We start from the raw sequence: 25,732 nt of genomic DNA, 5'->3' as shown, positions 1-25,732 counted from the left end.
GACCATTTTAAATTCCCACCAGCAATTCTAATCGCACCACATCTTTGCCTACACTTATTTTCCTTAAAAAAAATTATAATAACCATCCTAATGTGTGTGAAGATGGTTTTGATTTGCATTTCCCTAATGTTGAGCATCTTTTCATGTGTTTATTGGCTATTTGTATATCCCCTTTGGAGAAATGTCTAAGGCCTTCGCCTGTTTTTGAATTTGAGTTGTTAGCCCTTGATTTTTAAAGGAATGTGAATGAGGAGGCACCATTATGAGGTAAGTAGACTCAGCATCGGTGTGTATGTATAAGGTTATTACCTTTACAGTTATTATTTTGTCAGGACAGGTGGGTAAGAACACATCTTGTATGTTTCTCACAAATAGAAGTTCTCTGTGATTTGGGACATTGAGTGATGTAGTAAATGGAACTTAGATCTTAAAGTACAAGACCTGAGTCCTTGCCGTGGGCTAGTAACCTGGCAGGTGGGTCTAATCGGTAATACTCTGAGGTGAGGTCGGCCTGCCCCGTTGGTTCTTGAGATTAAAGCATGAATCTGAAAATACTCTGTAGAGTAATAGTGCCACTTATGATCTTATACTTTGGCCTGTTGTGATGCTGTGACCTGTGCAAACCAGTCTTTCATTTGTGAGAAAAAAAGTAAGGTTTGTATAAGCAACTTTGTTCAAGTGGACCAAAATTGTTATTTCGTTTACTCCCCTTACGTTCTCAGGAGCTGAAAGGAGGTAGGAGGTAAGTGCGGCTGTATTTTATAGTTGAAAGAACATGAAGGAAGGATGAAGCCCTTGTTCTGTTCCACAGCTTTCTAAAGTACTCCGCTAAGCCCTTTATTTTATTTTTTTTAAGATTTTGTTTATTTTAAAGAGCATGTGTGAGCAGGGGGATGGGTGGGTGGGGGAGTGGGGAGGGAGAGGGACAAGCAGACTCCCTGCTGAGCAGGGAGCTAGAGGGACAGAGGGACGTGGGCCTTGCTCTCATGACCCTGAGATCACGACTGGAGCTGAAATCAAGAGGCAGACTGTGCTGCCCAGGTGCCCTTCCGCTAAACCCTTTTAAAGGAAGGGGTCACTGTGCTGTAACCCCAGGCTGTTACCTCTTCTGTGATTTTTGATACAATAATGCACAGGAAACTGATACATAAACTTGGTCAAGGGTTTATCTGGTAAGCATTTCTTCTAGTGGTTTTGTCTTCAGACATGTTTTTAGGGACATATTTCTCAGAATTGAAGCCCTTTCAAGATTTGGTATATAGTTGAAATAGGCCTGTTTCCTCTTCCCCTTTACACATCACTTTGGAGTAAGTGTCCTTTGTCATATTTGATGATGCCCTCTTCTCAAGAAATCGCTTCATGACATTTAAATGTATCTTCTACCAACGTGAATACTTGAGTAGAATTTTTTTCTGATTTTCATTTGTATACTTCATTAAATACTGCCTTCCACTGGAGAAATGCTGAGATAGAAGACATAGTAGAGCTTCACGGTCAAAGTCCTGGAGAAGACACTCATAATTTCCATGGTTCATTTTAGAGAATGTAATTAGTCACTCCTGGGTTGGATTATTTATTTAATGTTTTGGTAATAAATGTTTACAGTTACTGAATTTTCAGTTATTATGTTCATAAATTATTTTCTTTTTTGGTGTCAATTCGTGTAATGGAAGAATTGAGTGAGGAAATCACGAAGTTTTGAAGTGTAACATTGGCCAAGAGTTGGATTTAATTTGTAATTAGTAAAATTTCCAGTTAATTAAGTCAGCTGATTCGAGTCCTTAGAATTTAGCATGTGTCCTCTTAATCTTCTTGGCACAGATCTGTTGAACTTACTATATACATGTCTGATTATTTTGGCGTGATTTTGGTACCTAGTCAGTCTCTTCTATGGCATTTTTTTGTTTTTGCCCATTGCTTTTACTTTTAAGTAGCTTACTTTCGTATGCCTGTTTGTTTAATCTTGGTACGTTTTCTTTTTCGTACCTGTTTGCTTACTTTTCTTTTTTTTTTTTTTTTTTTTTTTTTTTTAAATTTTTATTTATTTATGATAGTCACACACACACACACACAGAGAGAGAGAGAGAGAGAGAGAGAGAGGCAGAGACACAGGCAGAGGGAGAAGCAGGCTCCATGCACCGGGAGCCCGACGTGGGATTCGATCCCGGGTCTCCAGGATCACGTCCTGGGCCAAAGGCAGGCGCCAAACCGCTGCGCCACTCAGGGATCCCTTACTTTTCTGTCCATTAGTCTAAGTGGACATTTGGGTAAATCTGCTTTTATTTTTTTTAAACTCTATTTTTAAGTAATTTCTATACCTGACATGGGGCACAGACTTACACCCCAAGATCAAGAGCCACATGCTCCACTGACTGAGCTAGCCAGGCGCCCTGGGTAAATGTGCTCTGTAGGTACTTAAACCAACAGTTCAGTCATTTTGGGAGGTGTCTACTTGGTGCCTAGTAGGTATTTAACATCGTGCTACATTTTAATATTCTCTACCATTCTTATAAACTTTTTAATTAGTTATAGCCTTTGGCACCTCTAGGTGAAGGATGTCATTTAATTTATTAGCAGCTGTTGCTGTATACATGTAATTATATTTGACGACAAGGGCATTTTTACAAGATGAGTCTGGTGGAGTCGTTATATAAATGATTCAGATTAAGGAAATTATTTAATACTGAGGTAAGTGCTTGAGAAATTGCCTATTTAGAAATGCAGCACATCTTAAAGAGGTACTATTTGAGGACCTAAAATATACAGGGGAGGCTGCATATTTTACTTTGATCTTATTACCATACAAAGGAAAGCTTATATAAAAATGACTTGTCAGTAACTTTCTGCTTTTTGAAGATAGACAATTACACAAGAGATTCTGGCTATTAGGCAGTGGAGAAATACTTTCAGTAGAAGTCTGCTGATGTAGTTTTGGAATTTATGGAGCACCTGCTACAAAAGTTGCTTATAAATGCTTTAAAACCAGGGGTTGGGAAGGCATTGGTGAGACCAGGAGGTCCGCACAACAGGGAGGGTCAGTGAGCCCCATCATGCTGTGAGGGGCAGCACTGCCCAGCCGACGGGGTCAGGGCCTGCAGTTGCTCAGTGCTTCTGGCCACCTTTGCCTCTTGTTGGCTTTGCCATCCAGAACATCCCTTCTCTCTCAGCCTCTGATCTAGAGCCACTGATAGTTGAGTCCTTACTCTTCTTAGTAGGGCACTCAGCCTTTTGTTAAAGTAGTTTAAGAACTGCAAACAATGGTTCTGAATAGGTGTGTGTGTGTGTGTGTGTGTGTGTGTGTGAGAGAGAGAGAGAGAGAGAGAGAGAGAGAGAGAGAGAGAGAGAGAACATGAGTTTGCGGATGGCCGCAATCCACCTGTTATCCTCATTGGGTTTGGGGGTGCCGCCTGGAAAAGAAAAACCTAAATAGATCCTCCCCTGAGGATTTCACTGTTGGCTAAAGGGCTCAGAACAGTCAAATCTTGGTTCAGACTTGTAGGTGGTGTGACACTAACGGCCGTGTCCTATTAAAGATCAACGTTTAGCAGTTTGGTAGCAGTTAAATGTCACTGGAATGTTTATGCAGTTGGTTTGTAATTTGACACGCATCTTCAAGTTTCCAAAGTAAATGTATAAAATCTAAGTCATTTTTTGACATGTGAATCAGGATGCCATAGAGGGAAATGCCCTTTTAATTTCTGGAATTAACTTGGCAATTTAAAAATAGAGCAGTGATCGCTCTAATCCTTTCTGCATGTTTTTAAAAATTTATTTCCATAGGATGAAATTGTAGAATGTAAATTTAGCTTTTGAAAGGACAGTGATTAATGTACTGTTTACCCAGGCCATTCTTCAGAATTTGACTAGGGTAATTTGCTAATAACAATGTCTTTTCATCAGTGCTCAGTGGGGAGAGGGGTGGAGTGATATATTCAGATTTTTGCAAAATAACACTAAGCTGTTCAGCTTTTCAGTCCTAAGCAAATAGAGAAGGCCACAGCGTTCACTTGATGCTCTTCCCTAGGATAGCCTCCCGCCCCAAAGGGGGGGCATAAGTCATAAGGGGATACGGTTTTGTATTTCCTTACCAGAATTTCCGAAAGGAGAGAGAGATGCCAAAGGGAGATACTGGGGAGGAAAATACTCGTGTAAACGTGAAAGGTGTTAGGTTTTCTTTCTCCCTCTGGCATTCTCTCTCCAGTGTTATCACCAATGAGTTTCAGCGATGGAAGGGAAGGTTGAAAAGTTTGCTCTCTGATGAGAGTAGCTGATCAGAACTTGAGAGAGAACTAGATCCTTCTTTACTTCGCAGCACTGGAGCCAAGCTGAGCAGTGGGATGGTGCCCTCAGTAATTTGGCCATTCAGGAGCACAACAAGACTTTGACAGGACATGTGGAGAATGGGAGACACAAGAAATCAAGATACAACAAGTGCAGATTATTTTGGAGTGATAAATGTTCCCGATTATTATTTATAACATTTGTGTCTCTTGATTACTTAAATATGTTTGGAGAGCAATCAAGAGAAAAATGTGTGTGCAAATCTGCATGTACCTATAGTAGGTGATATGCCCTGGATATAACCTAGCATATGACTGGATAACCCGGTGCAGGATTTACATACTACGTAACCTTTTCTTCCGATTAGGGGGACACAGGTTCTGTTGTCTGAGGGCCACACTGCTGAGGGACATGTCCTTGGTGTAGTGGTTAGTATTCAAAGGACTGGGCCAGATTGAACAGTTTTTCATCCTGCATGTTTACTTACCATTTTCCCTTTTAAAATAATAAACCAGTTAGAGTCAACTTTTTGTATCCTCTAGTATGTCCTGAGCTTGAGACAATGGAGTATTTTTATTTCATTGTTCTCTGGAGAGCAGCAGTGTCACACTGAGGGATGCGCCAGGCCCTTAGTGACACATGATCAGGGAGTCTCCAAAAGGGAAATGGGTTCCGTCCACAGAGCAGGAAGCCGCTTTGCCCGTGTCGTGAAGGACATGTTTACCTTATACTTTTTGAAGGAGCCTCATGATTGCTTTTCCCTCGGTGGGAATACTCTTTAGAAATAGGTATTCATTCTTAGAAAGTGTCCGTAATTCTGGTGTTATAGAGAAGTTGGTAACGTGAGTTGGTGATTGGCTATCGTCGCTTTGTTTAAAGTAGCAACGAAGGACAGATCTACTTCATGAGTGGTAACTGCTGACATTTAAACTCCGATATCTGGGGCCCCTGGGTGGCTCAGTGGGTTAAGCATCTGCCTTCGGCTCAGGTCATGATCCCAGAGTCCTGGGGTGGAACCCCACATCGTGCTCTGCTCAGCTGGGAGCCTGCTGCTTCCTCTGCCTGCTTGTGCGCTCTCCATGTCATAAACAAACAAACAAACTGATATGTAGTTCATAGATATGTTGGAATACTGGTATCCTGTTACCTGTTGTCATTTTTGGTTAGATCTTTTGAAATTATCTTTGCAGTCACCAAATAAGTATACTTCACGGGGGGGGGGGGTGTTTGCGTTTTGCTTAGGCGCTCATGATAGAAGTCACAGTGCAGAATTTTCACTTCGCCTTCCCTGAAAATATTTCAAGTCCTGGCAGTTTTGAATAAACTACTTGATCGGGTATCAGCAGAAACTTGAATTGACCTTGGAATATTGCAGGACTCTTGGAAACACTCATAAACACTTTCTAGAGAATTCTTTTAACCTTTTTTGGGAAAAATAAAACTCATGGTCATTGTTAAATCTCTAATTCCCAGCTTCGGAACTCCGTACATTTCTGTTGAATGAGTGGACTTTTTTGGGGTGGGGGGCCTAGTAGGTGGAAGTTTTTGCTGTTGGGGGCCTATCTTAAGGCAATGCTGCCTTTTTTTTTAAAATAAAGATTTATTTGTTTTAGAGAGAGGACAGGAGGGGCTGGGAGAGAGAAGCTCGCACAGACCCCGTGCTGAGCGTGCTGCCCGCGGGGCGGGGGGGGGGGGGGCTCGACCTCAGGACTGAGGCGGCAGTGAGCTGAGGCGTCGCGTACCCCGCTGTGCCCCGGGCCCTGGCCGCCGGCGGTGACCCCGCGGGGGGTGGGGTCCTGCCCCGCCGTTTCGTGCTCGCTGCTCGGGGCTTCCGTGGCCTGGGGCACAAGGGCGCCGTCCCTGCAGTGCCCCAGGGTGGCTCCGCGCCCACCCTTCGCGAGGGGCTCCCGGAGCGAGGACGGGCTCTGCGGCGGTGACGTCATTCGAGCCCGGGGGGGGGGGGGCGGGGGGGGGGGGGCGGGGGGGGGCGGGGTCCATGGCCGGGCCTTCGCTGCAGAGCTCTGCGCCCCTGCGGGTCTCCGGGGGCGGCCGTTGCCCTGGGAGGACGCGCTGTGTCCTGGTGTTGCCCTGGGCGCGGCGGCCTGCGGATGGCCGGGCCTGAGGCGCCCGAGGCCTTTGCGGGGAAGCGCGGGAGGAGGCGCGGGGAGGTGGGGGCAGCCGGAGGGCGGCCGCGAGGGACCACGGGGGACCACGGGGGACCACGGGGCGCCGGCGCCTGGGGCCCCGCATGGCGTCCTCGCCGGGACGGCGGACAGGGGCCGCGTGCTGCGGGCGGCCGAGGGGAAGGCCCTGCGAGGCGGGAGGGCCCCAGGCGCAGCCCGCGCCCCTGGGCAGGGCCCGAGCAGAGACCGGCCTGTTGGCTTGTTGGCTCGTTGGCTCGCGGCGGCGGGAAGGGCGGCGGCGGGCCTCGAGGCGCGTGGCGGCCACGCGGCGGGCGATTCTCAGCGCGAGGCTGCTCGGCGCGGAGGCCGGAGGGGACGCGGCCTGCTCGGCCTGCTCGGGCGGGCGGCCTCGGCTGTGGCCTCGGCTGTGGCCTCGGCTGTGGCGCCCGGGCCGCCGCCGCCGCCGCGTGTGCGCGTTCTCGTGCCGAGGCGCCCGGCGTCGAGGCGGCGCTGCGAGCCCACCGAGCTGAGGCCGCGCCAGGTGCTGAGGCTCCGAGCGGCGCGGGGCTCGAGGCCTGGCCGGACAGTCGCGTCCGGGGTCCGGGGCGTGCGGCCCCGCCGTGTCCCGCGCCCCCTTGCCCGCCCCCGCCCCGTCCCCGCGGCGCCCGGGCCCGAGGCCGACCGGCTCCTTTCCCGCCTGAGCAGCCCGGCCCGGGTGACCTCCGGCGCCCCGGGCTCCGCCCACCCGCCAAGCGCACTGGAACCGCGCTCGCTCGCCCCGCGAGGCTTTCAGGCCGTGCTTGCGGCGGCGCCCGGGCCCCGAGGTCCTGCCCCGAGGTCCTGCCCCGGCCGCCAGGTCGCGCCGCCTCTCGGGCTCACTGCAGCCCGCACCCCCCGGTGGCCTCGGTCAAGGCCCCGGAGGTGGAGGTGCCCGAGTGGCCGCCGCGGGCACGGGCAGGTCGCTCCAGGTCGCTCGGCGTCTGTCAGGAGGGTTATTTATCTGACGCGAAAGCAAGCGGAGCGCCCTGTGGACACGGAGCTCCTTCCAGGAAAGGGGAATTTGTACTCGCTGCCCCTGAGAACTCCGGCTCCCGAAGATCAGGTGCAACTGATTCTGGAGGCACGACAGGAAAAGACAAGGAGGAAAGGTCTTTGTGTCCCTCAAGTGATTTTTTTGGGTCATTGTGTGAACTTCCAGGGCAGGCACCCTCTCCCTCTCACGTGTTCATTTACTGCTTGGTAATTACATGCGCGTATTAAAACAGCAAGATACCAAGTATCAGTATGGAAGGATCACTTTCGTCATTTTATAAGACTTTTTGTATAAAACTTTTTATCTAATGACATTGTTTTCTAGGACATGACATTTTCATTTCCTTCTAACTCGTTTGAGACAAAGCACGTTTTTACTCATTCATTCAGCACATACGTGTCGGTGCCAAACAATGTTGTAGGTAAGGGGAATAGAATGATTTACAGAACAGACAAAAGAAATCTTTTTTTCATGTGAATCCTATTTCTAGAGTTGAATCTGATATGATAATGTCACAAGAATCTTATCCATAGACTTACTTGATTGCTTAATATCTGTGATAGGCACAAGGGTTAGTCTTACAGAATTTGATTTTTAACAGATTTTTAAAAGGCTTGTGTATGATATGATTCATATGTTATTCTTTAAAATATTTATTTATTTGAGAGAGAGCGAGCGAGCACGAGCAGCAGGGGCAGAGGGAGAGGGCGAAAGACTCTCAAGCCGACTTCCCGCTGAGCCCGGAGCCAGATGCAGGGCTTGATCTCATTCATGATCTGCGCTGGAACCCAGGGGTGGTTGCTTAACCAACCATGCTGCCCAGGCGCACCATGTAATATTATTTATAATTAGAGGGAAATCCCTCCCTGGAAACAGTGTCTGATCCTGGTGATTACACTGTTCTCGCAGTGACAGCTGACATAGATTGCTCACCAGGACAGGTATTGTAATACAACCTCAACACTTCAGGGTATTTAAACCACACGCTCGGTTTATGAGATCGGTGCCATCAGTGGTTTTTATGTCGAAGATGAAGAAACAGAGGAAAAGAGATTAAATCACTTGCATGGCAGCTAATTGGTCGAGCCAGGCTTTGAATGCAAGCATGTTAGTAAATTATTAAAAAAAAATAAAGCAATTAAGAGACTGTTCCCTCTGATAACTACAAAGATTTAAATATGAAGCAGATCAAGAATTATCTGTAGGATATAGTAAAAAGTATGGAGTATTTCGGTGGTATAAAGTGTAGTCATCAGGGTCACTACTGGAGCCAGAATGCTTGGGTTGAGTGGTTGTGTGCCTTACTCTCATCATCTATGAAATGTCTATTTCATAGGGTTTTTGTAAGGATTAAGTTATGCAAGAAAAAAATTAAAGTTTGGTTTAAATATTTGCGAGAACTATTAGCAGAATCCATAAGAACTGTTGGGGAAGTGTTGGCTAGTGCTCTTACTACTCTTGTTACTATTGACATTTTTTAAAGAGCATTTCCTCTTTCCTGAGGTTTTGCTTTTTTTTTTTTTTTTAGAAAAAAAATGTTGCCATGTATTTGGGTATATACCATCCTTACTTTCCTAATTGATTTTTCTGTTAGGTACCAGTTTGGTGTTTTTGGCCACGGTTTTGCTCAGGAGGGTGTTGGAGTGTGGTTCTTTAGTCTGTGCAGGGTTTTTAAATATTTTTCAGTGATTCTTATTTGCTGTAGTTTTTTAACACCGGAACCCCAGCATATTACATAGAAAGGGCTCCAATCTTGAGATATGACCCGTGCTGCGATGGTAATCTTCTGGATGAGTCACTGTGGCAGGATTCCAGCACTCACCAGACCCTGTGATGAGAGAGGGAGGAGTAAAGGTGTGCTTAAGAATTGAAAAAAAAAAAAAAAAAGAATTGTTCCCAGGGACGCCTGGGTGGCTCAGCGGTTGAGCGTCTGCCTTTTTCAGCTCAGGGTGTGATCCTGGGATCCCGCATCGGGTCGGGCTCCCTGCATGGAGTCTGCTTCTCCCCCTGCCTGTGTCTCTGCCTCTCTCTCTGTGTCTCTCGTGAATAAATAAATACGATCTTAAAAAAAAAAAAAAAGTTCTGAGAGCATGAGCAGCACAGTGAGTGAAGGACTGGGGGTCCTGGGAAACTCCAGCAGATAACTCAACAATTGGGGTTGTAATCCTCCGGGATGGGCTTTCTGACTTAGAGCCTAAATTGTTGACTTGCATCTCTCACCAAGTATACTGTTGATACTTAGCATGGAAAATCCATTCATTGGTCTTTTTACTGTCATTCAGTTGTGGATGACTCCGGTGACCGGAGCCTCTTGGAACGTGTGTAACAGGAAGGGACAGGAAACCATCCATTATGGGAGCTAGAATTACAGATTGCTTACAACACAGTAACAGGGAGAACCTACATGGCAAAAGTTGAGAGAGGCTGCAGGAACTGTAGCCAGACACTCATAGCTTTATTTTATTTCTTTATTTTTTTTAAAGTAAACTCTCCCTTCACAATGGGGCTCAAACTCACAACCCTGAGATCCAGAGTACCATGTTCGACCAATTGAGCCAGCCAGGTGCCCTGACATCCACAGCTTTAAATTACTGTCTAATGAAAAAAAAAATGGAAATGAACGTTACATTTAAGACAGTAGAAAGAGAATGAAGAATAAGCCCCAGTAAGTAAGGAAGAGGGAGTCAGTGACTTGAACAAAAATTGGAAGAGAAAAAAATGTAATAATTTTGTATTGGGCGGAGAAGAGGGGGATGGAAGTCACTAGATAAAGGATAAACCTGTAACTAGGAAAAAGAATGAGAAAAAAATTTTATAACCTCAGACCAGGAAACATTGTAAAGATAGACCTTTAGTAATAATTTAGAAATGAATCAGCAAAATAGAAACATTCCCAGGAAAATATAAATGTTTTCCTTCAGAAGAAAATCTTGGAAGTTAATAATCATAGAGAACATGAAAAAATACGAGTTACTGGGCCTCCATTGTAGGAAAATGTTTTTATACTATCATGGAACAGAACATTCCTTTATGGTTCCAGAATGTAGAACTGTATTAAAGCATTCTTTTTAAAATTTGAAGACCAACATAATGCTGAAAACAGATACTGACCAGAATAGTGGGGGTAAAAAAAAAAAAAAAAGAAAACAAAATGATAGGCTAATATCACTCATAATTATAGGTAACCCAATAAACACCCCCCCCAAAAGTCTTTTATAACCAAATGGAGTTTTTTCAAGAATGTAGGAATAACAGACCGTTTCAGATTCCTTTAATAGATTTTATTATTGGCAACTGTAGGGAAAACATAATTATTTTGTTAGATGAGCCATTTAATGAAATTTTAATATTCATGAAAATGCTCACTAAAATAGGAATCCGTATAGTTAATTTGATACAGTAAGTAATGTTTTTTCAAGTTAATATCTAATGTTACACTTAACAGTATGATGATAGCATATTCTTAAAGTCAAAATAAAAAAATACCATTTTTTGGTCATTTTTATGTGGTTCTTGAAATTTGTCAGTACAGTGTGACAAGAAATGAGCATTAAGTATTAGAAAGAAGGGATGAAAATTATTTTTTTCACAGTTACAGAATATTCTGCAAAACCCAAGTGAATCATGTGATAGCCAGTTAAAAATGTTATGTAAAGAAGATCTCATTTCTGGTTTCTAATAGTGTAGAAATTCTGTTTCATAGGAACAAATCTAATAAGGTGTGAAATCTTTGTGGATAAATTACGGAACATTGAAGATGTAAAAGAAGGGCTGAATAAATGGAGAGCTGTTCCTTATTTAATGCTTGATATTGTGAAGATACCAGTTTTCCTAAGATACATCTATAATTTCAGTGAAAACCCATTAAAAACCAAAGCAGGGTTTTTTATGGAACAGTTCATCCTAAAATCCATATGTCAATGAGCGTGTGTCCAAGAGTAGCCAAAATAATTTTTGGTTTTCCCAACAAGTTGGGAAGACTTGCCATACCACACATATCAAACTTACTAAAATGTTGCAAATCCAGGTAATTAGACCACTGTACTTGATATAAACCAATATGAGCCCAAAAACTTGATATAAACTAAAATAAGGAAACTTGTTATGTTATAAAGGTGGTAGTTTAAATCAGTAGGGAAAGGTGACCTATTAAAGAAGCATATGGAAAAAAATGAAATTTCATTCCCCACTTCATACCAGGTGCAAAAATTCACTATTCATGCAAAATAGTGTTAAGGGTATGAAGCCAAGCTTTAAAATTTTTAGATGAAAATATGAACATTGTTGGGGAGTAGGAAACACAGATAATACAAATGATAAAGGAAAAGATTGAGAAATTTGACTCTTAAACTTCCGTACAACAAGAAAATATACTACATTGGGAAGAAAAGGCTCAAATTGGTGGAGAGTGTAATGAATGTTTGAAAGACATTGTTAATTGCCTTCCTATCTTTACAAACACGACCTTATTTTGTGCCCATTTAACAGTGGCAGTCTGCTTTGGTGTCCTTCAGAGGTTGTGAGCATTGAGACCAGGTAAGCTAAGAATTTCTGGAGAAGCTTTGCTTACTGAATACGGGGTCTGGTCTTTGTCTTTCCTTGTTTCCCTTCTTGCCTGCAATGTGGGAATCAAGTTTAGAGCTGCAGCAGCTTTGTTGCAGTGAAGAAGTTGAAGCTACATATTCGAGATGATGGGCAGGAGCATACAAGGCTAGTTCCATGATGATGTTCTTGACTAGAGGCATCAGCCATGAATCATCTACTCCCATACTTGTAGTCAAATGAGAAAAAAATGACTTGGGTCTATTCTAGCCATTGTAGGTGGCTTTTCAAGAGAGAATTACTGACAACAGCCCGTATCCTATAAGGATTAAAATCTAGGTGATAGGAGCAACTCCTATAAATCAATAAGGACAGACTGATAGAAAAATTGAGGATAATTGTAGGCAGTTCACAGAACTGGAAACCCCAGTGACCAGGAAACATATGAATCTCATTAGTAGTTAGGAAATGCAAATTATAAGAGACTTTCCATAACCATCTTAATAGAGATCTAAAAACATCAATTGTTGAGGAAGGTGTAGAAAAATTGTTATTTGTATTCACTTTTAGTGAGACTAGATATTGGTACAAGCATCTTGGGGAACATTTTGGTAGTATCGGGTAAAATTGACCATACCTCCCCAGCCAGCATTCCACACTAGATACCTACCCTTGAGACTCCTGCACCTCTGCAAGGGAGAACGGAAGCAGTGGTCACTGAGCTATCTTAATAGCAAAATAGCAGAAACACTATCCTTCAATTGGGAAAAAGGAAGTTTATTTTATGGTGGAGTACTGTATGGGAGTTAAAGAGAATGACCTGCATATATGAATTACATAGAAATACATATATGAGCAAAGATCTGAAAAAAAATTAATCTTGAACTAAAAATGTAGAAGACTATGAATGTGGGGATAATACTTATAAAGAAAATGAAAACATTGAAACTATGCAAAACAGCGTCATCAGCTACAGCCACTGAGAAATGCACATCTTGGCAAATATTTCTGCTCATCAGTGAATTTTCTGGAAGCCTAAAAATGGATTTTTAAAATTCAGCCAATGTTAGTTCATTGCTTGTTTTATTCCTGACAGCGTCTTATTTACTGGGGATATTAAAACCAGAGCTGTTCCTTGAGCAGCGGTATAATGTAAAAAAATTAAAGCACTTTGTAAAACATACTCATGTATATCTTCATTTAATTATTCTAATTTCTGAGGTATTAGGCTTGCAGGATTTTTATTCTTACTCAGAGTGGCAGTACTTGAACTTTCTGATTTATAGTTCTTTTCATAGTGGTTTTATAGTTTTTTTTTTCCCCCCAACAACTTTTAAAAATTTATTTATTTGAGAGAGACAGAGCGTGAGCAGAGAGAGGGAGAAGCAGGCTCCCTTCAGGGAGCCCGATGCAGGACTCGAGCCCGGGACCTGGGATCACGACCCGGGCTGAATGCAGATGCTCAACCCCTGAGCCGCCCCCGTGCCCCTAGGAAGGATTTGAATACTCCACAGTCGGATGTGTGCTGCAACTGGTTTTCTGTTAAGTCTCCTAGTAAGCATTATTTCACACATTCTTTTTACTAGTGAGCTCATTTAAAGACATGATTCTAACATTCCTGGAAGGATTTCACTGGAAAAAACGTAGGAGAAAATAAGAGTAAATCAGGAAGGATCCCATGATCTCACACAAGTATGTGAGACAGCTGGGACGTGGACAGTGTCCTCCTAGGGAAGCTGTGCCCCAGCACGGGCTGCGGATCGCTCAGCCCCCGGCAGCAGCATGAGTGCTGCCCTCCTCGCCCTTCCCGGCACCCGGATGCAGGCGAGTCGGAGCTGGGACCGTCTGCAAGAAACCGCTGGCTTGATTGAAGCCACATGGGTCGAGGTTTTCCTTGAGACACGTGAAGGGCCTTCAGTGCTCTTGCCTCTATAACGTAAACTGCGCAGAGATATTTCAAAAACTGCACAAACAAGCAAACAAAACCCCCTCAGCACGTTTATTGGGTGTGTATACAGATGCACACCTAACCCACTTGGTAACAAATACATCTGTGAGCTCTTTATCCTTCTCACTGAAAGTTGTGTGCCTTTTTTTTTTTTTAAATATAGTAACTGCACAATAAATACAGATTGAATATGGGGTGGAAGTGGGATGCGGAGTGACAGAAATCGGTGCCTGACTCTGCATTTTCCACTCCTCTGCTATTTGGAAAAGTCCAACCGCACTTTAAGATGGGCTTCCTAACGGGTGAGAAAGTGAAACATGCAGCAGGAGTAAACAGAGGCCTTGGCTGCCTACTTAGCTCAAATCTGCAGGACATTTGCCCAACCCTATTTTTCTCTGCCCCGGGCCAGAAAACCCATGTGTTTGAACTTGAGGATGCTCTGACTTTCCGTGCCAGACCTCTGGATAACCTTGGGGCAGCCGTTCCTTGATGCTGTTTACTTGTTCGAAGGTTAAGTCGTGCGAAGATGTGGACAGGTGAGCAAGGACAGGCTCCGCTTCTCTGGTGAACGTCCTCCTGGCTGTCGCCTGCCGGTGCTGCGCGGCGCTTCCTCTACCTACACAGTGACTCTCCCAACGAGGAGGCCACTTCGTCCTGCGCCCTCCATAGACACTTTCTCATAATATTCACAGTTGTGTGTATGTTGAAGGTGCTGATAAGCTGATAAGCAATGATGTGAAGCCTCTCTGATAGCACACTTTGCTTATGGAGACGGAAGATGGTTTGGTTTGTTATCAGCTAATGCAGGTGGTGAATGAAGGCATGTTTGCAATTAGCACTCACTCCCTGTGCAGCTAATCTATTTAAATCGGGAAGATTACCTAAAATAACAAGGTGTGCCTTTTGTACTTAGATCCAGGCAACCCAGGTCTCTCTACCTACTAGGCAGGAATTTTCGTTTGAATTTTAAATTTGGATTTCTTGGTTTGCCTTCCAGATTTTTTCCCCTGGTATAATCTATAGGATCTATTTTGCTATAATAATTCAGTGTAGCTTTGAAAAGGAGTCTGAACTTGAACACATTTTCAGTTACTGTTAATGTTGGACTCTGAAAAATACTCTTGGTTATCTTTTATGAAATCAAAGTAATGGGTGTATGTAATTGAATGCAGGTCCCTTTGCTTCTCATTTTGGTCTTCGTGGTTTTTGGACAGTTTTGGATATCGTACCCTTCTGGAAAAGTTGCCTTTGTGTCATATTGGAACTTGTTTGAGGTTACAAGTCATTTTTGGAGACCGTAAACGTTCCCTGGAAAATACTGGGCCGATTTCCTTTTACAGTCTGTGGATTGTTCATCAGGTTGCATTTTGGCATCTGACGCTCCCCGGGCAGGGTAGTGTCCAGCTCTACTCGGGGAGTAACTGCAGATGCTCCTTGCCATTCACTCTTTATTTGTTGATTTTTTTTTTTAAATGCCCTGTGAAATTTTAAGCCAAATGGGACTAGAAGGAATCCTGGTTTTCAAAGGCTCTTTAATTTTGCATTCAAAAGGTAATTTCAGCCCTTCTGTTACAAATGAAATGTTCCAGCTCACTTAACTTACTCACTCCTGCCCTCACCTGCTTACATGCTTGAAGGAGAAGAATATAGATCGATTTGTATGCCCCCATAAAAAGTTGAGAGAAACTTGCACCACTTCTGTGTGGCTTGCCCAAATACCTTTATGTGATTCTTAGGATGGTGGAAAAAGTACAGATTCAAAGCGAAGATCTGAGGTTATGATTTTATTTCAAATCGAAAGGCAGATGTGCCTTTATTACCTACTTATTTGAAACACGGCAAGTTGAGGACAGTGGGAAGCCGAGGACAATTAAGCGCAGGAAATGGCTTCACATGTGGCCTGTTGCATCCTGGACGAGTCGGATAAAACCGAAACAGCTGGACTGCCGAGTGCCCTGAAGATTTCCGAGGCCCCGGGACTGTGGGGGAGCACGCTTTACGGGCTCGTTGCTTGGAGAGCTTTGCCCACAGGCCTTTGGTGACTTGCCTTCAGTTTTTGCTTTGTTTTGTTTTCACAAAAATGTACAATATTTGGGGCCCTTCCGTGTTGCTAGATGAAAATGGTGTGCATTTGGCTCCATAAAGCGAGCAGCCTTGAGAGATGGGCCTGCCTAGAAATTGACTACATTTTTGTGGGAGAACGGGTGAAAAGGGCAGTTTCCTGTGTTGCTGCCAAAAGGTCTGAACAATTTGTAGTAGCTTGTGGCTAGAAAACAACTTCAGTGAGGCAAAAACAGCAACTTCAGACTGGCTCCGGGTATGTGTGAGAAAATGCTCTTTTTTTCCCCCACTAGATTGTTAGGCTTTGTAGAAAATTTATAGAGTGAATTTTTAAACTCCGCTGCTTAGAGTGGTGTTATTTTGGGTGATTTGGATTAAAAACCTGGGGAAATATACTTGGAGTTAGTACAAGTGGTGCATATGTCGTACCTAAAAACAAACAAACAAAAAACTCCAGCTTTTATATTCTTTTGTAACCATGGGCTTGAATGGTAATCCGTTTTTCTCCTGCCTTGAAAACGTATCGGTAAATCTTGGCATTTAGAGTGTGTATTTTTACAGGGATTTTTTTTCTTTCTGCCCCCTCAGTTGACTTATTAGAAGTGTTTCTAGTTCACTTTGGCAGCGTGAGAAGTGTTTATGAAATCTACCTAGTGATTCCGGGGAGGGGTTCTCGCAGTGTGAGGTCCTCACGCTGGTTAAATCGTTTACTACTTTGTTTTGTTGTCGTTAAGATTTTATTATTTAGAGAGAATGCAGAGGGAGAGGAAGAGGGAGACGCAGCCTTCCCACCGAGCATGGGGGCCCGATGCGGGGCCGGATCCCAGGACCCGGGACGGTGACCCAAGCCCAAGGCAGACTCTTAACCCCACTGAGCCGCCCAGGCACCCCCATTCACTTCTTTGGTTGAGAGAAATCGCTGAGGCAGGCTGGCCTGTAGCTAGATGGTCGGAGCCTGATGGATCTGGAGTCTGGTCTGTGTTCCTGATTATTTCCGAATAGGTACCATTTCAGATACCACATAGTCATTTTGTAGATGTAAGGTCTGTTAAAAGTTGTGTGTGGGGGTTTTGTGTGGTGTTGTTTTGTCAAATGGGTTTGGACATGAAGACAGATTTGTTTCATTTTAATGTTTTCACCAATCTTTTTACCAATTGTAGCTTCCTTCACTCCTGTACTAATTGTGGCTTAAATGTTCTTTACATTTTTGGCCTTAGTTTTGATCTTCTCTTCTGTGGAGGATGGATGTCTGTTCGCTTTTCATGGAGATGCCGACAATAGCTGGTTAAGACCTAACTTTTTTCTTAATATTTTTCCCTGTTCATTAATATCATTTTCTTCTTTATTGCATATTTAATCAGTAGCCTGATGCTCAAAATCTAAAGCAGCTGCTTTCGACCAGGAAGAGGGTGAGTGGGTGACTTATTTTTACTTTTTGGTCCTCGAGGGACATTTGGTAACGTTTGGAAGCCTTTGTAGATTGCTCCAGTTTGAGGGCGCAGTACGGGCATCTGTTGCATAGACCTTAGGGTTGCTGCTAAACATCATAGGATACACCGGAGACCACCTCACAACAAAGAATTATGTGGCCAAAATGTCCATTGTGCAGAAGATGAAAACCTTGATGGAGCTACTGTGGGGCACAGACCAAATCTTGCTAGGAGCAGTTTCTGTCTTCATGATATTTTTTTCATAGCAAAACAACTCCATGGTAACTAGGGAAGTTTTTATTTTCTATTTGAGAGATTGAGGAAGAGGCTATCCATCTGCCTGCCCACCCAGCCCTAAGTCAAATAACACAGTTGACCTTCCACTACAGTGTCTCTCTGTTATTTCCGACTCTGCCTTCAGCCCCAGCCGGGTCGCACCTTTAAAGGATGACCTGCCATTATCCCGGTCGTGATAAGTTGACTGTCGGTTACCATTGGTACATGAGCCACTTGCTTTGGGGTGAAGACAAGCAAGAGAAGAGGGATCCCCACCAAAGATCTGACTGGGTGGGAGGTCCTCGCGTGCCCCTCGCAACTATACTGAGTAGCAGAGTATGCACGTGGCATGTGTAGGTCCACACGTGTCTGTAGGTCAGGTGTTGATTAGCTTTGTACGCTGAAAACTGAAATACAGTGGATAAATGGAACTTTTAGATGTGCTTAAAAAGAAATTTCTAGGTCCAATATTTATGGAATAACTACCATGTTAGGGAAGTTAACTTTTGGATTTTATTACTTTAAGAGGTGTTGGTGATTTTGATGAAATGTTAAAAGTTGAAAGGAGCAACTCCTAGTGGTATCTGTTTTATTTTTTAATTTTTAATTCTGTATTTCCTAGTGGTATCTTGATGCTGTTGTAAGTGCTTGGGATTATGCATCTTTCTTCACTCCTTGATTTTTCAGAGATGGTTCCAGTTTTACCTCACTCTGTTCTTATGCCTTTTCACCCCCTTAACTTGCTTTATGTAGGTTTTTTTTTTTTTAATGTAGGTATTTCTTACGGTGAATTTGTAATCCCTGGCTTCCTCCGTGTGTTGCCTACTAGGTTATGATGTCCTAGCACAGTGCTGGGTGCATAGTGGCCCTTTATTCCCCGAATGTTGAATGATTGGTGGTGGTGGTGGAGGAGGAGAAGCAACCAGTTTAGCAATCTTAAAACTAAAGGAGAAAAACAGGGCGTTTGAAAGTCCAAATGTGCTGGGGAAGGAGCCTAAGTGAGTGAAGGTAGGAATTGTTATGTTAGCTTGACCATATTGCTGTGGTTTGTACTGTGCATTTTTTTTTTTTTTCCCATTTTGGATGACTGCGGCTGGTAGGCGAGCCTGTGGCCTTGGCGTTCGCGTCCTCTTCCTGGGCTCTTACTCTGGAGGGCTTGTATTCTTTGTGCCGGAATATAATCTATTTGCTGGCAGTGTGATTTCAGTCTAGATTTTTTCAACTGTTAGTTGTGTGTGTTCCCTCCCTCCAGGAAGAAATGTGTTTTAATGTGATAGAAATGACCCTTAAAGTCCTGCAGTGATTTTTCCCTTAAAGTCCTGTAACAGTACTCCAATCCAGTATGTTAAATCCTGGACATGACCTTTTAGGGCCTCCTCAGGCAGATTGTTTCCCTAGCTTTCCTTCTATTGGCCCTTGAATTCAAGAGACCCAGCCTCCTTTTACTCTTTTTTTTTTTTTTTAATGACACTAATGTGTCATCATTAGTGGCCTGCGTTAGAATAAACAGCAACTCTATAATGTGTCTTGTTTTTCTGTTGAATTATGGGAAGGCCCTTATTAGACGTTTTGATTCAAAAATAGAGATAATTATGGGAGAAGCCGCCTTTCAGCCAAAGGCACACCAGCAGGATCAGAGCTCATCTCTGTGCCCATGCCGTTGGCCTTGTCCCCTGCAAATTGAACATGCTTGATTGCACAGGTGCTTGCATGGTTGAACAAATTCTGTTTGGACAATAAACTGTTATGCCTGTCAGTGATTAGAGAGGCAGGACAGAGTTGCACGTGGACTACTTTGGTACGAGAATTAAAGAGGATATTGGCAAACATTTAAAAAAAAAAAAAACAAATACACTTTCTGAGAGTAAATATGCTTTTTCTTTTAATCTTTAGTGGTTAAATGCTCTTAAACTTTTTGGAAGTCAGCCATGGAAAGTCTTTTTTTTTTTTTTTAAATCTAGTAACTTTTTTTATAATTTGAGATTGTTAAGCAATATCAGGTTTTTCTTTATTGGGGGTAGCTGTAGTTAGATTATGGCTGAACCTATAGGAAGATCCAGTTTCTAGTGTCCTATATTTTTAGTCTATAGTAGTGTTGTGTTTTTTTTTTTTTTTTGCTTTTTTACAGAGGTGTGAGATCTGTGTCTGGGAGACAGGTGGTAGGTTGATGAGGGAACTGTCCTAGGATTTCTGGAGATAGAGTCTGTCTGGTTGAAGTCTGTGGCTGTGAACTTGTTTTGCTGCCTGGGTGCAAGTATGTAAGGCCAGAGTTAGGTGGACCGTGTGCGTGCCGGAGGTGAGAGGGGCTGGGGATTAAGGCTGGGAGGGTGGCCGAGGTGCTGGAGGTGCTGGGTAACAAAGCCTGGGGAGAGATGGAGGCACAGGCTGTTCAGGTCAAAGAATTGTTGGAGTTGAGAGGGATCAAGCTAGAAAGATAGGAGGTCATCAAAGGTCAAGATGCAGGAAATTGAGATAACAGAATTACAGATCTAAGGCAGGATTTTTCAAGAAATCATTTTAGAAGGCTAGGACTGGCATTTAGAATATGAAAAAGAATAAACACGAGAGTCAGGGTCTTACCGAGCTATGCAGAATTTTTTATGTGGATTAAAAAAAAGGTTCCCTCTTTGGGAAAAATTTTCCATCAGCAATAATCATGCTTCGGATCAGCCTGATGGGCCACGATCTGGCCCCTGCACAACGCTTCCCCTCTGGGAAAGGGAAGAAGAGGGGCAGTGGGCCGAAAGAGGTGCCCTTTTTTCTGGCCGAGAATATCTTCTGGAGGGAGGCTCCCTGAACCCAGGGGTGGGGCTGGATTTAGCGTAGTCTTCCTGAATTTGGCCTTCTATCTGGATCAGAGCTGATCACAGACCGTCATTTGAAAACTTTGTTTCTATTCAAACTAGATGTGTTTACACTGTATTTGCAAACTGGGTTGAGAAGGAAATCTTTTACTCTGGGTCACACTTGGAAAAGTTTGAAAGCCAGTGCTTGGGGTGGGACCGTGGGAATGGGTAACCAAGATGGTGAGGAGGGCAGGACTGGGGTTGGCTTTTTAAGTAGAGACGGACCCACTCTCTCTCACTACTCTGTGCCTTATAAAAACAGTAGGAGTACAGAAATAAAAACGATTTCGATTTGGAATGCATTATATATGTGAAGGTTTGGGATTCAGCTCCCTTCTTCCCTAGTAAAGATTTAACCATGGTGGAGTGTTGGGGAAAAGTATGGCTCAGGTGTTGGGTGAGCTTCTGGCTTAACAGTGGGTCTCTGCAGGTTAACGGTCAGGCATAGGTCAGGGACGTAGCAGAGTCTGGGTCATTGCTAGGATCTTTTAAAAGCCAGGCAGTGAGGAGAGACCTCTGGTGTGCTTTGGGTCACGGAGAGCACGCTTTCTGCAACTTTCACACTGATGGGTTGACTGCAGGATGCATCATCGACAATAGAGAATTGAAAATTAATTTCTGGAGGGTTTTGAGGGTCATAGCTGTATAGAAAATCAAGTAGATGCAGTCTTGGGATTTGCAAGACATGGGTTCTAATGTCTTCCTCCTTTTCATGATTTTTTAAAGACGAAGAAATATTAGCATTAGCATCTGAGTATGATTTTTGGCTTTGCCTTTAGAATCTAAGTGAAAAGAGACACATATTTAGACTCTCCTTGGCCACCTCCTTGCTGTTAGTAGCAGTAAAGTCCTGCAAGGCCTCTTGCTTTTTAGACTAAACCTGGGAGGTGCAGAGTCTGGTTTCCCTTTATGCTGGATCATTCTCCTGGGCAGGGAGAAGGAAGCAGGAGGCTACAAAGAGAGGGAAAGGTGACCAGGCTGTCTGGGGTTGGGGAGCTAGGAGGTTGGGTAGGGGCTCCCGTAGCACTCCACCGACCCTGTTGCCTGGCATTGTTACCCCAAGCTCTTGTACCATATCCCATCTCCTGGGGGCCTTTGCTGAAGGAGTGGCAGGATAGGGATTCTGTACTGGGGGTTTTTCTACCATGAATGGGGGGGTGCCAGAAAGGGTCCTCTCCCATCCATTTGTGTTGTAGTTAAAACTCCATGTGTATTTTCCTTAGAAGTGTTAAAATTTACTGTTAAATTTTCAGGTACTTTTCACTTGCATTATAGATTAATCGGACTTTAAGTAGACTTGAGGAATTAGTATTCTCTTTAAGGACTGTTACTGTGGGGCAAGACAGTAGTGGCTAATACTAGCTTAGTGTTTGCTTTATGTTAAAAACCATCATTTTACCAACAGTATTTTATTTCTATCTGTATGATAGCCAGGAATTGAATTTTTTTAGTGTCATGTTACAGGATGAAGATTGAGGCTCACCTGTCAATTTGACCTTTTTTAAAAAAGATTTTACTTAAGTCCTCTCTCTACACCCAAGGTGGGCTCAAACTCAACGCTGCAATTAGAGTCACATGTTCCACTGATCAAACCAGCGAGGTGCCCCAAGATTTCACTTTTGACATCTCCCCTCATTCCCGCACTGTGCCCACCCCTTTTGCAACCATGTCGTCACTTCATTTGGAGTTGGGAGGTATGTGTGGTTCTTTTTTTTCAATCGGGCCTGTCATGGATTGGAGTCCTTCTATCCTGCCTACAGGCGGGAGTGCAGTTAGTCCTCTTCAGGCCTGCCAGATAGTAAATACAACTTAGAGCAGTTAAAGTCTAGCTTTCCAAAGACGGGCCTAATGGTGTTTGATGTCCTGCTCTACAACATGTTTAAAGCTGAGAAGTTGCAAGTATAGGGCTTCCTAAGCAGAGCAGTCAAGTGTGCGGTTTTCTAGGGCCAGGAAGGGGGATTGTGTTGTTACAGTGTTAGATGGACTTGGGAATCCGAGCCACGGCTTGTTTTCTAGAGCCTGAGTTCAGAGCCGCGGCTGGTAATGACATCACTTCCACAGGTGCCACATCATTCTTTTTTCCTACATAGCCTGCCCTGCCTTGCTCTTCCCTTTTTTACAAAGAATACTGAAGTACTACTGTGATGTTTTGTTGTAAAAAGAAGTATGAGGTTCAATTCTGTGTGTGTGTGTGTGTGTGTGTGCGTGTGTGTAGAGTGATGAAAATATAGTGCTTCCTGAGAAGCATCCCATCCCAGAAATTCCAGTTTTAGGTTACTTGTCTTCAATTACTCCCAAGAGATTTTTAAGGGGAAGGGTGGGGCAGAGGAGGGGAATCGGAGTAGATGAGAAAAATAGCTGTGCAAGAACAAGGTTGAAGGTTCACACCCCTTTGGTGCCCTCCTAATTGAAGACTGGACTAGGGTGTTTCTAAGAGCTGATTTCCGGCACATTTAGAGGCTCAAGAGCTCTGATTCCAGATGTCAAGCTTGGCTTCAAGAGGTTGGACTTTTTTTTTTTTTTAAGATTTATTTATTTAGTTATGATAGAGACAGAGACACAGGAGGAGGGAGAAGCAGGCTCCATGCCAGGAGCCCGATATGGGACTCGATCCGGGACCCCAGCATCATGCCCAGGCCAAAGGCAGGTGCCAAACGGCTGAGCCACCCAGGGATTCCCGGGGTTGGACCTTTTTAATGATTTGTTGAATGTGGAATCTTAAATAATAAAAGCTAGATTCTCAGTTTCACATATAATTATTAATATTATGCTCTTTTTAGCTTTGTAGCCTACTCATAGCTTATAAAATACTTAAGTAAATGGTGTTTGTATGCATTTCACAAAGTAGGGCTTAAACCATAGATCTGGTTTTCATGTCCATTTTCATCCAACATCATGTTGTGTGGTTTGCCAAGCCAAGTAATTTTTATTTATTTTTTAAATATTTTATTTATTCATGAGACACACACACACAGAGGCAGAGGCACAGGCAGAGGGAGAAGCAGGCTCCATGCAGGGAGCCCAATGCGGGACTCCGGGGTCACCACCTGCCTGAAGGCAGGCGCTTAACCACTGAGCCACCCGGGGTGCCCCCAAGTAATTTTTAAAAATGTAGAACTTAAAAAAAAAAAAGTTAGAACTTTAGAACTGTAGAACACTTTAAGGGATAATTAATCTATTTCCTAGAAGAGGAAATTTAGTAAAGTGATGTTAAATGACTTGCTCACAACTATGACTCTCCGAACTGGAACTGGTTCTACTTATTTGTTTACTTCTTACTGTACCATGCTGCCTATTTCACTTTATTTACTGGGAATCTGTGAGGGGTTATCCTCTAGGGTAAATTAGAGATCCTCCCCTTAGAGAGTTAAGTCCACCTATGATGTGCAGTATGAAAAAAGTAAAACCTTGAAATTACTCAAACACACCTGTGTAGTTAATGTGCCCCAGGTAATTTGGAGAAATTTGAAAACCATTATGATATGGCCGCATTGCTGCTATTTGTGGGTTATTTGATATGAACCTGAGAGGAGCGGAAGTTAAAAATATAGGCCTTGCATTCAGAAGTAAGCGTCAGTATATTTGAGGTTTTTCTTTTCCTCCATGTTAAAACTAATAAATATCTGAAAGCTTAGTGGTTTTACCAAACTGTTAATTATTTCTATGCCAAATTTCTTCTGCCGTGGAATACACTGGCTTTGGTCTGGATTCCTCTAGGACTTGCCCGCGGCTCCTTCCTGTGCGCCCTTCCGTGGCCTCTCCGCTGGGGCGGTGGTGGATGGCGACACGGCGGGGCCCCAGGTGGGCAGGTCGTCCTCCCCCGTCTCCCCCCCTTTGCTGGGTCTTCACAGCTCGAGCAGAGCACCTCCCCAGGGCACCCTTTCCCCCGAGTCGGGGGCGGGGGAGCCGCTGAGCCATTCAGGGCGAATTCGGGCCCTCGATGGAGTCCTGCAGCTGGGGGGGGGGGCGTGGGGGCAGGGGGCCTCTGTGGAGGGCGGCGGTCGGCAGGGCCTGCACCCCTGCTCTGGCCCGCGGGTCGCTGGAGGCCCTTCACCGGCCGCGACATCCCGGCGGTGGCCTGGCGCAGGCCCGGACCCACCTCCGCCTCCCCTCCCCCCTGCCTCCCCGCTCTCTACTCCTCCACTCCCTCCTCCTCCCCCTGCCCCGCCTCCCCCCTCCTCTCTCCCCCCTCCATCCTACCCCTCCTCCAACCCCCCTTCCCCTTCTCCCCCTCCCCCATCCATCCTACCCCTCCTCTTCCCCCTTCCCCCTCCCCCTTCACCTTCATCCTCCCCCTCCTCCTCCCCCTTCCCCCTCTCTCCCTCCATCCTCCCCCTCCTCCTCCCCCTTCCCCCTTCCATCCATCCTACCCCTTCTCCCCCCTTCCCCCCTCCCCCTCTCTCTCCATCCGACCCCTCCTCCTCCCCCCTTCCCCCCTCTCTCCCCCTCCCCCTCCATCCTACCCCCTCCTCCTCCCCCCTTCCCCCATCCATCCTACCCCTCCTCTTCCCCCTTCCCCCCTCTCCCCTCCATCCTACCCCTCCTCCTCCCCCACTTCACCCCTCTTCCCCCTCTCTCCCTCCCCCCTCCATCTATTCCTCCTCCCTCCTCCCCCCTTCCCGCCGTTTGACCCCGGTCCATCCAGAACAGACCAGAACAGCCAAGTGGCTTTACTGCCCTGGGAGGGATGCCTAGAAAAATAGGTGGTGGAGGATCCTCCGCTCTTGTGTCTGTTGGAAAGCTTCTTTCCCAGACGGCTCCGGCCTACTACACCCCTGTATCCTGAAGCCCTCGTGGTTGTGCACCTGGCTTTCTGCGTCCCGAGGCACAACTGAAGAGTCTGAGGCCGAGGGCGGGCGCGGGGGGTGGGGGGGGACGGGACCGAACCCTCGGGCGAGGCTGCTCGCGCTCCTGGGGCGGGGGGGGGGGGCGAGGGCCACCGCGGAGCTCCGGGGTCTCGGGAAGCACGTCCCGCGCCCACAGCCTGCCTGGCCCCTGACCCGCTGCAGAGAAGTGGCGGGAGTGGCCGAGGCTATGGGGAGGGGCGGGAGCTGCGGGCAGTGGCTGTGGGGTCTCCCTGGGGCCGCCCGATGTGCGGTGCGCGCACGTGGGATCTCCCTGGCCGTTGTGCGGTGCAAAAGCGCGGGGTCCCCGGGTCTGCGGCTGCACGCCCTCCAGGCTCGGGGGTGCTC

At 45.2% G+C, this 25,732-nt stretch overlaps 2 protein-coding genes across 12 annotated transcripts in view; one reads left to right on the top strand and one right to left on the bottom strand.

Moving 5' to 3' along the window:
• The window catches only part of EPB41L2 (erythrocyte membrane protein band 4.1 like 2), a 205,546-nt gene that overhangs the window by 24,271 nt on the left and 155,543 nt on the right, over positions 1 to 25,732 (top strand). The window contains exon 1 of one of the 11 annotated variants that reach the window (XM_055312057.1): positions 11,948 to 11,973. The exons of 9 other annotated variants lie outside the window; for them this stretch is intronic. The gene's annotated coding sequence lies outside the window, so the exon portion shown is untranslated. Of the gene's footprint in view, positions 1 to 11,947; positions 11,974 to 16,224; positions 16,245 to 25,732 lie in introns of those variants that run through there. One more of the 11 variants, XM_055312058.1, reaches the window with a different exon arrangement.
• LOC129499985 (collagen alpha-1(I) chain-like) overlaps positions 1 to 25,732 on the bottom strand; it is a 68,581-nt gene that overhangs the window by 24,669 nt on the left and 18,180 nt on the right. Inside the window, exon 2 of the mRNA XM_055310146.1 lies at positions 6,288 to 7,282. Within this exon, the coding sequence (XP_055166121.1) occupies positions 6,288 to 7,282 (995 nt within the window). The remainder of the gene's footprint in view (positions 1 to 6,287; positions 7,283 to 25,732) is intronic.

The sequence above is a fragment of the Nyctereutes procyonoides genome, unplaced genomic scaffold, assembly GCF_905146905.1.
Source record: "Nyctereutes procyonoides isolate TBG_1078 unplaced genomic scaffold, NYPRO_anot_genome, whole genome shotgun sequence".
Lineage (NCBI taxonomy): Eukaryota > Metazoa > Chordata > Mammalia > Carnivora > Canidae > Nyctereutes > Nyctereutes procyonoides.
Note: the sequence above shows the minus strand (reverse complement) of the source record. Positions and strands in the feature narration are given on the sequence as shown.